The sequence below is a fragment of the Lacerta agilis genome, chromosome 2 (assembly GCF_009819535.1).
Source record: "Lacerta agilis isolate rLacAgi1 chromosome 2, rLacAgi1.pri, whole genome shotgun sequence".
NCBI classification, from domain to species: Eukaryota; Metazoa; Chordata; class Lepidosauria; order Squamata; family Lacertidae; genus Lacerta; species Lacerta agilis.
In genome coordinates, this window is record NC_046313.1 from 14,607,929 (window position 1) to 14,621,233 (window position 13,305).

At 42.8% G+C, this 13,305-nt stretch overlaps 1 protein-coding gene across 1 annotated transcript; it reads right to left on the bottom strand.

The window, feature by feature from the left end:
* Positions 1 to 449: 449 nt before the first annotated feature.
* On the bottom strand, positions 450 to 5,811 carry LOC117040740 (methyltransferase-like protein 7A). Its single transcript, XM_033138710.1, has 2 exons — positions 5,232 to 5,811; positions 450 to 717 (listed from the first exon to the last, which is right to left on the bottom strand). The coding sequence occupies exons 1-2, from the start codon at positions 5,733 to 5,735 to the stop codon at positions 481 to 483; spliced, it is 741 nt and encodes a 246-aa protein (XP_032994601.1). The 5' UTR covers positions 5,736 to 5,811; the 3' UTR covers positions 450 to 480.
* Between the last annotated feature and the right edge of the window lie 7,494 nt (positions 5,812 to 13,305).

The following is a 13,305-nucleotide window of genomic DNA, read 5'->3' on the forward strand; positions in this document are numbered from 1 at the left end:
GACGGAGGCACCCTCCAGGCCATTGCGCCCTGGCGCGCCGCGCCACCAGCCCCAATGGATGAGACGGCTCTGTACCTGAGATCAGAACCTCTCAATCATCTTCCAAATTAAAAAGAAATTCTGTTTAAGGTAATCGACAATGGCTGATATTCCAACCTCCATGGGAATCAGATGCTTCCAGGGAAAATAGTCATGGTATTTCATGCATCCTCATTTGGAAGTGAATGAGGGCAACGTTCACATCTGCATGGGAGCAGCTGGAATGTGGAAAGTGAAGGTAGCTGGACAGTCTGTCAAATGGAAATTAAAAATGGATTGACAATAACATACATGTGTTTGTGTCCACTTACAGCTTGTGCAAGAGGTTCACAGGCCTTAGGTGACATAGTGATGGCCTGTCCTATAATTCTCACGATTAGGTTCTACACCCCAACCCAGAGACACCTGCATGGAGATCTTGTTCAGTAATTTATTTCCAAGCTACTTTACAGCATAACCTATGATATGCGGCTTAATAAGGTTGAATATTAAAGGGGCAAGTATGTGCCGTAGCTTCAGCTCTGAGAAGCCAGCTTTTTCCAGGTTCTTCCAGGTTTCTCTGGTCAAGTGGCACCCATCAAATAGATATTTCCAAATTGGATCATAGATCTGCTGCCAGAAGAGACTCCAACTGGAAGGAGCACCTGCAACGTGTTCTAGGAAGAAGTAAGCGCCACCCTGGAGAAACAGAAATGGATGCATATAAGTTACTTTCTATTCTCCTCTGGATTTCCTCAGATATTCCTTTGCACAATCAGCGCTATGGTGTCAGAGTGCTGTTAACTTTTCATGGCAACAGCCACTGTCCCCCTGAATTCTATCATGGATTCGGATGATGATATGGGCGCAGCTACATTACAAACACACATGGTTCTACAGCAGCTTTAAACTGTAACACAGTCCTCCAGAAAAACCAGAGGAAAATGTTGCTCTAGATGTTGACTCTTTCCGCTGGCTTTAAAGTTCAAGCAAACCAAGGAAGAAACACCACAGACAGAATAATTGCCACACACCAGAAGAACAAGGATATAGTTTGAGTGCCTCACTTGTAGTTGGATAAAAGTTCAACCCAACCAGATGTAACAGGCGAGCCCTATGTCTTTACTTTCTGCACAATTCACATATAAAGTCTCTCTCTCTCTCTCTGCCTTTTTTCACACGAAATGGAGTGTAAGGGTGAGGAGAGTAAGATTCTGCCCCTTTCCTACCTCATCTCAAAAGTTTTCAATTTCTTTTCTGCCAACTCAGACCTGATACTGGTAAGATGGGGAGAAAATTGCTTAAAACAATGAAGTTAAGTGGGGCAGCGCCAGCTCCCTTTACCCACATGCTTGGTGTTTGATAAAAAAAAATAATAGAACATCTACCCACTTTATATCAGAGTAGGCAAAGAATAGAACATATGTCAGAAGAACAGATGCTTCTGGGAAGCCCACAAGCATAACCTGAGTGCAACAATACTGTCTCCACCTGCAGAGCTTAGCGTTCTGCCTTTGACAGTGGCATCAGAACATTTGACTACTAGCCACAATGGTGTTGATAGCCTGATCTTCCCTGAATTTGTCTAATCTTTTTAAACCAGCCAAATCAGTGGCCAGCACTCCCTCTTGTGGCAGAAGATTCCATCCTTTAACTCAGCACTGTGTAAAGAAGGACTTCCTTTTCTGTCCCGAATCTTCCAGCATTCAACTGCATTGGATGGCTTTGGGGTTCTAGTCTTATGAGAGTAACACGGAGAGCTCAGTTAGTTAGAGCGTGGTGCTGAGAATGCCAAGGTTGCAGGTTCGATTCCTGTATGGGACAGCTGATATTCCTGCCTTGTAGGGGGTTCAACTAGATGATACTCAGGCTCCCTTCTAATTCTACAATTCTATGATTTCTCTGTCTGCTTTCTCCATTCTGTGCATAATATTACACATCCCCATCATTTGCCTTTTCTCACAGCTGCTACAAGCTGGGTCAACATCTTCATCAAGCTATCTGCTATGGCTGCAAAGTCTCATCCCTGGTCACTTACCACCAATTCAGACTTCATGAGGTTATACATGATTTTTTATTTTATTTGTCACCCCCAAATCACTTTACACTTTATTACTTTGAACTTCAATCGCCATTTTTATGAACATTTGCTCAGTTTAGAGCAGGAGTGCCAACTTGAATAAAATATTGGGGGAGCCAGGTATGCCCCTCCCCATAAAATCGATCACAAGCAGTGGCACACAGACACACTCTATTTTACCGGTATACTGTGAACTGGTATGTAAACTGTTCAAAATTCCAACGTTTATTTATTTTGGGTGCTTTTAGGATTATGAGTCGGGGTAACTAACTAACCTTTTTGGCCCAAGGTTGCAGTCATGCTTAGTAAACCCTTTGAGAGCTGCAGGCCAATGCTGAGAAGGACAAAAACTCAGTATGGATCCATAGAGATCAGTTGTAAAGGGGAGCTATCCCTTTTCCATTTTCTTTTAATTAAAAAAAAATCTTTATTGAAAATTATATCAAAACATCAAAAACAAGCAAATAAAACATAGCAAAAGACAACAAAGCAAATCAGAAACCACTCATTACTTCTAACAAACACTGTATCAAACAAAAAAACAAAACTAATAAATCAAACCAGACAGACCATATACATACATTCAACTCCCATTCCTATCCATATTCTAGACTTTTTAGACTCCTACTTGTCGTCCTCTCAGGTTAATTCATTAAACCATTTCATTTCTAAACTTCCGGTGGCGACGCCATTGCGGGTGGTCGTGGGCTGCGCCCAGTCCATCCCGGGGGTTGGAGCCCCGCTACCGCAAAGCGGGGCTCCGGTGGGGTGCGGGAAGAGCGTCCCGCACCCTGGGCTCCCCGGCTGAGCCCGCTGTGGCTCCGAACCCTTCCCTCGCTCCCCCTGTAAAGGGGGAGTGGGGGTGAAGGGACAACGGAGCCGGGCTATAGGGGACATGCCCCAACCGGGATGTAAATGCGGCGACAAATCCCGTGATGAGCGTCTAAGTTCTACCTGTCTTTAACGATTTAAAAGAACCCGGTGGTTGTGAGTATTTGATTGACTTTTATATTTCTGCAACGATCCGGGGAAAGAGGAAAGGGAGCCTGCCTCTTTCCCTTAGGGAGAAAGAAAGAAAATAACCAGTTTAAGTGACTGCTGCTACAATAATGGATACAAAGTGTTTGAAATTTGAAGACTGAGACTGCTGAGATTTCCCTCTGGGGATTAAGTGGGTAGAAAATATCTCCGTTTAAAAGTTTTGGTCTTTACGCTCTGGCTTCAGAAAAATGGCGATGGAAAATTTGGACTGACTGTTAGTATTTCACCCCCTCCCTTTGTGAGAATCGTGTGACTTATGGTCTGAGAGAAGGGGGAGGGAACTGAGTCTTTGATCTCTTAATTAACTTCTCTCTGCCAGACGGAATGTGACCTTCACTGTGTGTGTTAGACAGGGTTCGTTCTGGAGATAAGATGTGTGGAAGAAAACTTAGCCACACAAGCTGTATAGTTATGTATATATTGTAGCTTGTAGAAAAATAAAGAAGAACTGTTTCAAGTTAATATAGCCAGCGCTTTATTCGACCTCTGAGGAAGTGAGGGTGCTCATGACAGACAGTCCTGAGTCCAGATATCCTGATTAAGCTGTAGGTGTTCCAGTCTTATCGCCTGGCCCAGTCGGGGCACGAAGTGGGGCACAAGACCTGGACAGATCCTGGCTTAAATCAACACTGACGTGGGAAACAATTGAAACAAAGGAAGGAAGAGACAGGAACTGAAATTTGACACTCACCCCTTCCCCCAACATGCTGCACTTTGGGTTTGAACTTGTTTTGAACTCTGGACTAACGGATAAAGAAATGCTTACTGTCTTGAAACTGGAACTGCTTAATCGGAAATTGAAAGTCTTGAGTGGGATAATAAATAAAAAAAATTACTTTCCACAGAGGAGGCTTTTCAAAAGTTTTACACAATGGAAGAAAACCTTGGCAAAGAGTTAGAAGGGATGCTTGAAGGATGGTCTGAAATGGCTGGGCGACTCCGGGAAAAAGACCCGTTCTTTGGGGGTGGCAGCCCCGGAACGGTAAAATTTGCAATATCCAGTCCCCATGGTGGGAGCTCGGGGGCAAGGGACATGGAATTAAGATATCTACAAGAAGAAGAAGTATGGTATAAAGAATCGGAGGAGCCCAGAAAAGAAGTGATGAGTATCCTGATGCTCGATGCAAGGTTTGTGGCTAATGTTGTCTGGATCTGTGGACAATTGGGAAAAGAAGATAAATGGAAGATTGGCTCCGGCGAAAGACAGAGAAAGACAATGGACAGAGGGGGTGTGGGGTGAAGCATTAAATGTAAAATCTAAATGGTCTGTTATGGTATCTGAAATCGGAGGGTGAAGGTTGTTAATTACAAGTTTATTGTGAATAAGTAAGGAGATATTGAGATTTTATGTTAATAGCAGCATGATAAAGGACAGAAGAAATAAGTTTAGATTTTCTGAGAATATTTTGTTAAGATTTATGATAAAGTAAGATGATTAAGATGATTGTTTTATTTTTAACTAAAGTTAATTTTTAGAGAAAAGTTGTTATAAAAAAAGAAGATTATGGATTTAAAACCGAAGGTGAATAGGCAGGGGAAGTCATGTGTCAAGATTCGAAACAAGAATTTTTTTTTTTTTATGGATATAAGTAAGAAGAAAAATCCTGGCTATGTTTGTATTTGTGTTATATATGTTGGTGTGGGTGGGGTTTATGTTGTGTTATGAAAAATGCCAATAAATTCTTATTAAAAAAAAAACCATTTCATTTCTGTTTTCCTTAACCACTAAACCAATATGTATAGCAAAATTAATATATCATATATCATTCTTTCTTGTATATCAGTACAGATTGTTAGATATGAATCCAGGTCTTTAAAGTGGGGCACCGTTTAAAAATTCGCTTTGGTCTTTCAAAAGTGCACAACAACAGAAAATAATAAGAGTCATGTCTAGATATGTCAAAGGTGCCATCAATAACACAGTGTGTGGGATTGTTTCTTCCTAAGTGTAGTTAGGGAGAAAAGCAAGGGAGTGATCCCAACATTTGCCATTTGTGAGAATGTAAACAGCTCAGATGTAGAATTGATTAACACCCAAGAACACAGTGTAGTTAATGAATTGTCCTTGTTCTTCCCATGGTGAGCTACTTACTGGTCTCAGCACTCGTAGAACTTCTTTCATAACTTGCTCCTGGCTCTTCACAGAGCATAGCACCACCGTTGAAACCACCACATCCACCGATGCAGCTGGTACCTGGTGCATGTCCTCAGCTGGAGCCACCAAAAAGCCTTCCACCTGCACATGTGGATTTTCAGCCAGGCTCTTGTCAATAAACTTCTGGAAGTTGGGGTTCACATCATTGCATATGATTTTGCATCCTGCAGGGTAGAACTGAAAGTTGGTGCCGGTTCCTGTGCCAATCTCCAAAAGTGTGAGGGCCCCCGTGGGACTGGAAAAGTCCTTCAGGTTGCTGAACATTTCCTTTTTCTTGTCATACATCCTCTTACTATAAATTGAGCTCAACACAGCCAAGACGTGGGGGAATACCTTCTTACAAATGGGGTCCCAGATACCCAGGTACCATAGCAAGTAAGCAGGGAGGGCTAATATCTGGACGCATAACCTGAGCAGGACAACTAGGCATGATGCTTCCATGTTAGCAAGAGGGCAGAAAACAGCAAAGCCGGAGGAGAAGAGAAAGTCAGTCGCAGAGTCTCGAAGGTGAGGCTTGTTTTTATCGGAAACTTCCTGCCCTAAATAACCAGCCACTTAAAATGAAGCCACCAGGTTCTAGGAATAGCTTGATATATGTGAAAGGTGCAGCTGCCAGAGCCATTGGCAATGACTACTCTGGCTGAGAGATCTCAAAGAGTGGAGAGGAATATTGTTCATAAACTAAACTCACTCACTCTTTCTCTCTCTCAGACACACATAACCTTGTCACCGATATCCTTGTGTGTGCACACACTCGTAATCTTGCCCCTGTCAGAGGGAACTTAAAAACTGTATTTGCTGTCATTAAGAGGGAAATAATCTCATTTGGGGGGTATTCTAACACTTTATTGCAGCAGTGTACTCTGCGGTCCTAAGTGCCAGATTTATGTATAAGCTAAACAAGCTATAGCTTAGGGGCCCACCACTCTCTTAGGGGCCCCAAATTTTTTTGAAGGAAACAAAACTGGATGTACATTTCCAAAATATAAGATAAAAAACAAATAAAACAAAACATACATACAGCAACTGTGTTTTGTGTTGTGTTGGCTCCTATTTTGTTATGTGCACATGACTTTAGATACCTATTAGGTCCATAAATTACCATATAGCATATATTCAACACACGGACGAAATTTGTTGTTGACAAAGGACAGCTGGACATATAAAGCGTCCCATTACCTTCAGCAGCTTAGGGCCTAATCAAACCTAAATCTGGGCCTGGCGGTCCTGTAGTAACCCAATGCGAATGTTGGTTTAAATTTGTTACAGGCTTTCCCTAAATATAAGGGGAAACCTTTTTCACATGGCAGAAATCTTTCACACCAAAACCGCACTGAGAAATGTTGGGGTGGAAGGATTGGCTCCCTCTGAGTTGAAACTAGTCTTCAGTGATATATTTGCTTCACTTGTGGGTTTGTTTTTTTGTCTCAAACAGCTGCAGACTTGAGCAGCACAGTCCTGCCCTGCAAATGCTTCATTTTTATTGGCTCTGGCTGTTCTTTTGGTCTCTCTGTGGCAGGAGAGACATGGGCAGCTGATGGTTTTTATTACCTACTTTAGGTTAATTATAAATCTCCCTAGCCAGTGCGGAAGATTAGAATATAGGTGTTATGTATTGAAGTTCTCACCCTAGGCCACTAGGGGTGTGTCTATATAGTTCATTCTGCTGCAGTTTTCACTCAGGTCCGCACATGCAAATGAGGGATTGAAAGTGACATTCAGGGATTGGGTAACTACAGAAAGTTGTTACTGTTGCTTTGTAGCTGAGTTCTATGTAAACAGGTTCCTGAGCCCTTCAGCTCACTTCTGTTCCAGCCTGAGAATAAACAAGAGCTGTTTGGAAATCACTATGTCGTCTGCTGTGTCCACCCACAACTTAACAATAGGCATACAGCGATCCTTTCAGAATAACTGGGCCATGTAGCAGGATCAGTGCTGGATTTATGTACAGTGGTACCTCTAGTTATGAACTTAATTCGTTCCGGCGGTCTGTTCTTAACCTGAAACGGTTCCTATCCTGAGGTGTGCTTTCGCTAATGGGGCCTCTTGCTGCCACTGTGCCGCCAGCACACAATTTCCGTTATCATCCTGGAGAAAAGTTCTCAACTCAAGGTAACTCTTCCAGGTTAGTGGAGTTTGTAAACTGAAGAGTTTGTAACCTGAGGCGTTTGTAACTCGAGGTACCACTGTATAAGCTAAACAAACTACAGCTTAGGGCCCCACTGTCTTGGGGCCCCCCAAAAAATTTAACGGAAAAAACTGGATGTACATTTCCAAAATGTAAGATAAAAAAAACAAATAAAATAAAATCTACATACAGCAACAGTGTTTTGTGTTGTGTAGGTCGACCATTTAGGCCTCTCGCTGAACCGTGGGTGCTTTGGTTACGTTCTTCTTCGCAAAAGGTGGGCAGTTGGTAGTGCCAATCAGAAAGATCTACCTCAGTAAAATACCCCCAATGCTGCTATATGGGGTGGAAATATGGGGATGGAACCTGAATATCATCCAATGACAGGAGTCTCTCCAAAACCTTCTGGCAAGAAAGATCTTGGGCCTCCTCAATGGGACAAGGGTGGCCCAACTGAGAATGGAACTGGGCCTACCATCCATCGTAGCAAGAGCCCATATCAGGATGATTACCTACTACAAATCGCTTGCTGAAACTCCAAACTCTCTATTAGCTAAACAAGCCTTCTTAGCCTTTATCAGCAGTAACACCTGGTCAAGGGGCATGGAGATCATCTGCAATCGCTACTCCCTACATTACTTCGCCACCCTATCCTCATGGGACAAAGACAAAATTCGCGACTGAATTCTTGCTAGAGACACAGCCCTTGACCTAGACCTATCTGACGCGGCCAGACTCTCCACATGGTTACCTCGCATGTAGGTAGTTAGATCCCTGGCCCACTATTTGAGTGACCTGATAAATCCTATGCTAAGAAGGGCCTTCACACTAGCCCAATTTCATGCCATCCCCACAGCATTCTTCCAGGGTGTATTTTCCAATACTCCTCTGGACCTTCGACTCTGCCCATGCAACAAGGGAAAGATAGAGGACTTTATTAATTTTTTCTTCTACTGCCCAATATATGTCACAGTAAGACCCAGGCTTTTCCTTTTAATCCCGCCGATCATCGTCCGGGATGATGACCGTGCGATGAACCTCCACTTCATACTCTCCCCTTGTTACTAAGTGAATTTCTAATCAGGTGTTCTGGGTCAAATTTCAATCCACCCCACCTGTCCCTCTGAGGTCCGTCTGTTATTTCAATTCCCTTTTATTAATAATCTGGGAATCTCTTAGTAACGGGAGTTTTCCTGTCCAGCGGCCGTGGCCGGTTATATCTTCTGTTCTGGGCTTCAGGGGTTAAACTCTTCTTTGACTACAGTTCGGGGTCTCTCTTTCATTAGATCCCTCACTATATCAGTTAGCTAAGCCCTGTTAGCAACTCTGTGGCAATACCAGGGTTTCCGCCCGCTAGCCCCTCCTGAGGGAACTCCAAGACACAAACTATCACCCAGCAGGTCAGTTTTGTCCTTTCCCTGAGTTCACCTCCTCATGAGCATATATAACTCGCTGGACCAAATGAATGACGATATTCTCTTAGCTCAACAATAAGAAGTCTTTATTTCTTTCAGAACATAACGGTTTCAGTAATGGTTTATAAGCTTAGTTTCATAACAGTGTAAACTCTTTCTTTCAGCATCATATACACATCTTCAACGTGTCCTAACCTATCCTAACCTACCCACCACTATCCTGGCCCCACACCCTCCTTCTTCCAGTCACCACCCTTCTCTAACCTTCATGCCATCCCCACAGCATTCTTACAGGGTGTATTTTCCAATACTCCTCTGGACCTTCGCCTCTGCCCATGCAACAAGGGAAAGATAGAGGACTTTATTCATTTTTTCTTCTACTGCCCAATATATGTCACAGTAAGACCCAGGCTTTTCCTTTTAATCCCACCGATCATCGTCCGGGACGATGACCGTATGAAATATTTACTGGCAGATGCCAACCCACTGATTTCACGTGGAGTGGCCATCTACATATTACAGGCCTTGAAACTCAGGGCCACCTTCTTGGCTAACTTGCCTCAGCCCTAGCCCTATGTAACTTCCGACATAGACACAGCCGACATGCCGTTATTGCTCCTCACTTCATCTGTATTACCTAGCATGATTTTATACTCATTGTTTTATCTGTAACTGCATTTGTTGTATTCTATGTTTTATCGTGACAGGTCACTGTCTGGTCTCTCACTAAGTGCTATGGCCATATGGCTAATGCAATAAATAAATTGTATTGTGTTGTGTTTTGTAGGCTCCTATGATGTAAGTAATGGGCCTCGCCTGCTCCCTACAATATCGCTGGTTTGCTCATTTCTATATATAGGGTGCCTACAATTTGCTACTTTTAATTATTTGTAGTTTGCATCATATCTTTACACCTATTGTTATTTCATCTCAACTCATTTTATTTTGGCTTTAAGCCCATAAACATAACAACCAAAAACAGAAACAGAACATCACAGACTGGTTTACAATTACTACCAATAAAATAGCTTAAAAAAATACTCAGCTAAGTAGAATATGATAAAAGTTAAATTAAAATTTCAAACTGTATATAGCAAACCATTGTGTTTCCTAAGTGTCAGGACTGAGGTCAGAAATTTTGCCATATGTAAAGTTACAATCGGGTCTGTATCTTGCAACAGAAGAGCAAGGTAAGTCTCTTCCAAATACCCCAGTAATTTTTGAATTAATGGAAGTAGTAAAGTCTTTCGGGCATCAGAATACAAGGGGCAGACAACCACTATATGGTGCAAGGATTCAATCAAGCGGTTATCACAGGCACATAAGACTGAAACGTGGCCCCCAGAAAATCTGTGAAAAAGAACGTTTGAAGGGAAAACAAAACAAAACAAATAAATAAACAAATAAAACTTCTTCAGCTACCGTCTCAGTGTATCTGAAGAAGTGTGCATGCACACGAAAGCTCATACCAAGAACAAACTGAGTTGGTCTCTAAGGTGCTACTGGAAATAATTTTTTATTTTGTTTTACTATGGCAGACCAACACGGCTACCTACCTGTTTGAAAGGAAGACATTAAACCATGCTTTAATAAAAGCGAAACGGTGACTAGCAATAGAAAGAGTTGATAGATAGGCAGGTGTTTAAAGTGAGGGTACAGTGCCCAGAGATCTTGGTGAGCATGTCCCCCCGCCCAGCATAATATTGCGCTGCAGCTCAATATCATCCAATCTTTGGGAGATGGTCTTTTTTTTGCTATACTTAGATCTTGATTCAGAATCTCTAAGGGCAAAATTCCAATAAGCAAAAGTTTGGCGTGAATCTTACTAGCTCAAGGGCTCATGAACTCATTGCGCCATAAGCATTGGGCCAGATAATATTCAGGCAGTCTGTGCCAGAGTGTCAACCAATAGATAAAAACACGCTTCCACAGGAGCGACTCCAAGGAAGGCATCCTCAATTTGTAGGGATTCAAGCGAGGAGAGATTTGCCAGAGCAGCCCATAGTGGTGCTGCATAACTTAGCGTGTTTACTATTCTCGACTTATAGATCATCAGCCCTGAAGGTACATGCAGGGCACCATCTGTGAAGTAGAATTGATGCATACACCAGGGATTTAGCCTTACTGAGAAGGTACTGAATCTGCGCTGTCCACCTCATGTTTTGTTGGGAAAATATGCCTAAATATTGGAACTTAGTGACTTGTTCTGCAGCCACTCCATCTAGCTTCCAAGTGTATTGTTTCGGGCTTCTGGAAATTAATAACTAGCTGATTGGATCGGCAGTATGAAGCAAAAATCTTCAGTGCTCTATTTAAACCAACTCGAGAGTAGGATAAAGTTACTGCATCATCAGCATATAATAGTAGTGGACATCTATAATCCGCAAGGCGAGGGGCATGGATATTGGCAGATGACTCAGCTAGAGGTTTTCTGATATTCACTTATATATAAAGTTAAAGAGATAGGGGGACGATATATATATAAAGTTAAAGAGATAGGGGGACGATATACAATATTGCCAAACGCAGATGTTGCCTTTTTATGGATTGGGATAATAATAGCCTCCTTCCAAGAACTAGGAATGAGGCCAGTGGAATTTATAGCATCAAATACTTTGGCCAGTATTTCAGCCCACCAATCAGGTTGTGACCTAATGGCCTCAGCCGGGATCCGTTTGCGAAAAGCATTTTCTCAGAAACTGTTCCCAAATGGGAGCAGGGAGAATAGCTGGGGGATATTGTCTCGATCTTCTATTGATTACCAACCAGAATTCATGCGAATTGTGCGATTTAGAAGCTTTAATTAAAGCCAACCAGCGGGTTTTTTTTGCCAGCTATGTTTAGCTTTTAACTGGGTCTCCTTATAAGCAGTTTTGGCTTGAATGTATGCAGTTGGCAGGTTGGTAGCTCCTGACATCCTATAATCCTTGTAAATTGAGCGCAGAAGAGCTCTGGCCTGTCTACACTGAGTATCATACCAAGGGGCACCAGCGTTTTGCTGAGTGGTCTTAACCACCTGGGGAGACAACGTAAAAAAGGCCATTAGCTCTGCTGAAAATTGATTAAATACATCTAATGTCTTACAGGGATCATGGGAATCATATGGAGTATCTCTTAGTTGGACACTAATCTCCTTTTGATAAAGGTCCACATCTATCCGCTCATGAACCTTGGTCCAGCTGAATTCTCTCACTACATTCAATGCATTAGATTCTATCCGGACTGGGTGACTGGGCATGATGTACTGCCAGTCTAACGAGAATGGGGAAACTAACGGTAGGTGGTCACTGGTTGTCATATTGTCCACCTTAAAGGAGATGCTGCTCGACAGTTATTCCTTCGAAATCAGGAGGTAATCTAGTACACTATTAGATTTCGTGCCTAGGTGAGTGAATTCTCCCGGTACATCTGAGGGACATCTGCCATTCAGTGGTACCAGATTTAAATGTATAGCCAGTTGGATAAGAAGAACACCAGCCTCATTCACTCTAGTGTCCTTAGAGATTTGCCCCGACATAAGCTCCAGGTCAGGGATAGCAGGGCCAGGGTCAACCCACCAATTAGATTTAGTCAAAGCTTCCTAGTTAGCTCCCATTCGAGCTATATTCCAACATAGGACCGATAGGGGTGGCTTTCTACATCGACCAATTAGCTGTCATTTAGGGAACTGAACATTGCAATTAGGGTCGTGGGAGGACCCAAGAAAATATTCCGTTATTTTGCTTTGATGAAATGACACAGCCAAGGTCCTCATATGTTCCTGATTCTGAGATGAGTGATTAGCTGGTGTGGTAAAGGGTCCTTCTATGCGATGCACAGTTGCAGGCAAGTTCGAATCCTTCTTCCCTGGTATATCAAGGGAGCGATTTCTTGGTGGTTTGGTACGCTCATTGGCACTGGTCCCAACTGTCGGGTTTTAGGGGATGTTATAGTGACTCTTGTAGTATCAAGAGCGCCAGCCGCTTTTAGGGGCATGCTATTTGGTATTATTTGGTTTATGCACCCAGCAGGATCTTCAATCAGAGATGGACTGCCACTTGGTATTAGTGGTTCCATCTCAGATGTTTGTTGAAGCGTGAGGCTTGTTGGTATACGTTGTTCTGCCGAAGGGGTCTGGCAAGCAGGAGGTGAGTGTACATCATTTCCTGACTGTTCACTATAAGTGGACTCCAAGTCTGGCATAGAAGAATAGGAAGGCAACAGTTTATTAGAGCAGGAAGTGTTCTGCATTTTATCTGCAGAATGCAGATCTATTAATAACGGGGATGGAGGGTTCTCTTGTAGTAAGTGGGCAGGAGCTACCACTTGCCAGTCCATTTTAACATCCGTTATTGCAGCCTCTTTAGTCAGTATGGGCAATTGAGATGACAATTTCTTCGTGTCGGTATACATTGAGGTGGAGAGTTTGGATTTGATATCCCGCTTTTCACTACCCGAAGGAGTCTCAAAGCAGCTAACATTCTCCTTT

What these genes read in the sequence shown, in the direction of transcription:
- LOC117040740 (XM_033138710.1), bottom strand. Translation starts at nt 5,735, where the DNA reads ATGGAAGCATCATGCCTAGTTGTCCTGCTCAGGTTATGCGTCCAGATA. An exon ending in TTCTACGAGTGCTGAGACCA is followed by an intron (nt 718 to 5,231) that starts GTAAGTAGCTCA and finishes CTGTTTCTCCAG; the next exon opens with GGTGGCGCTTACTTCTTCCT.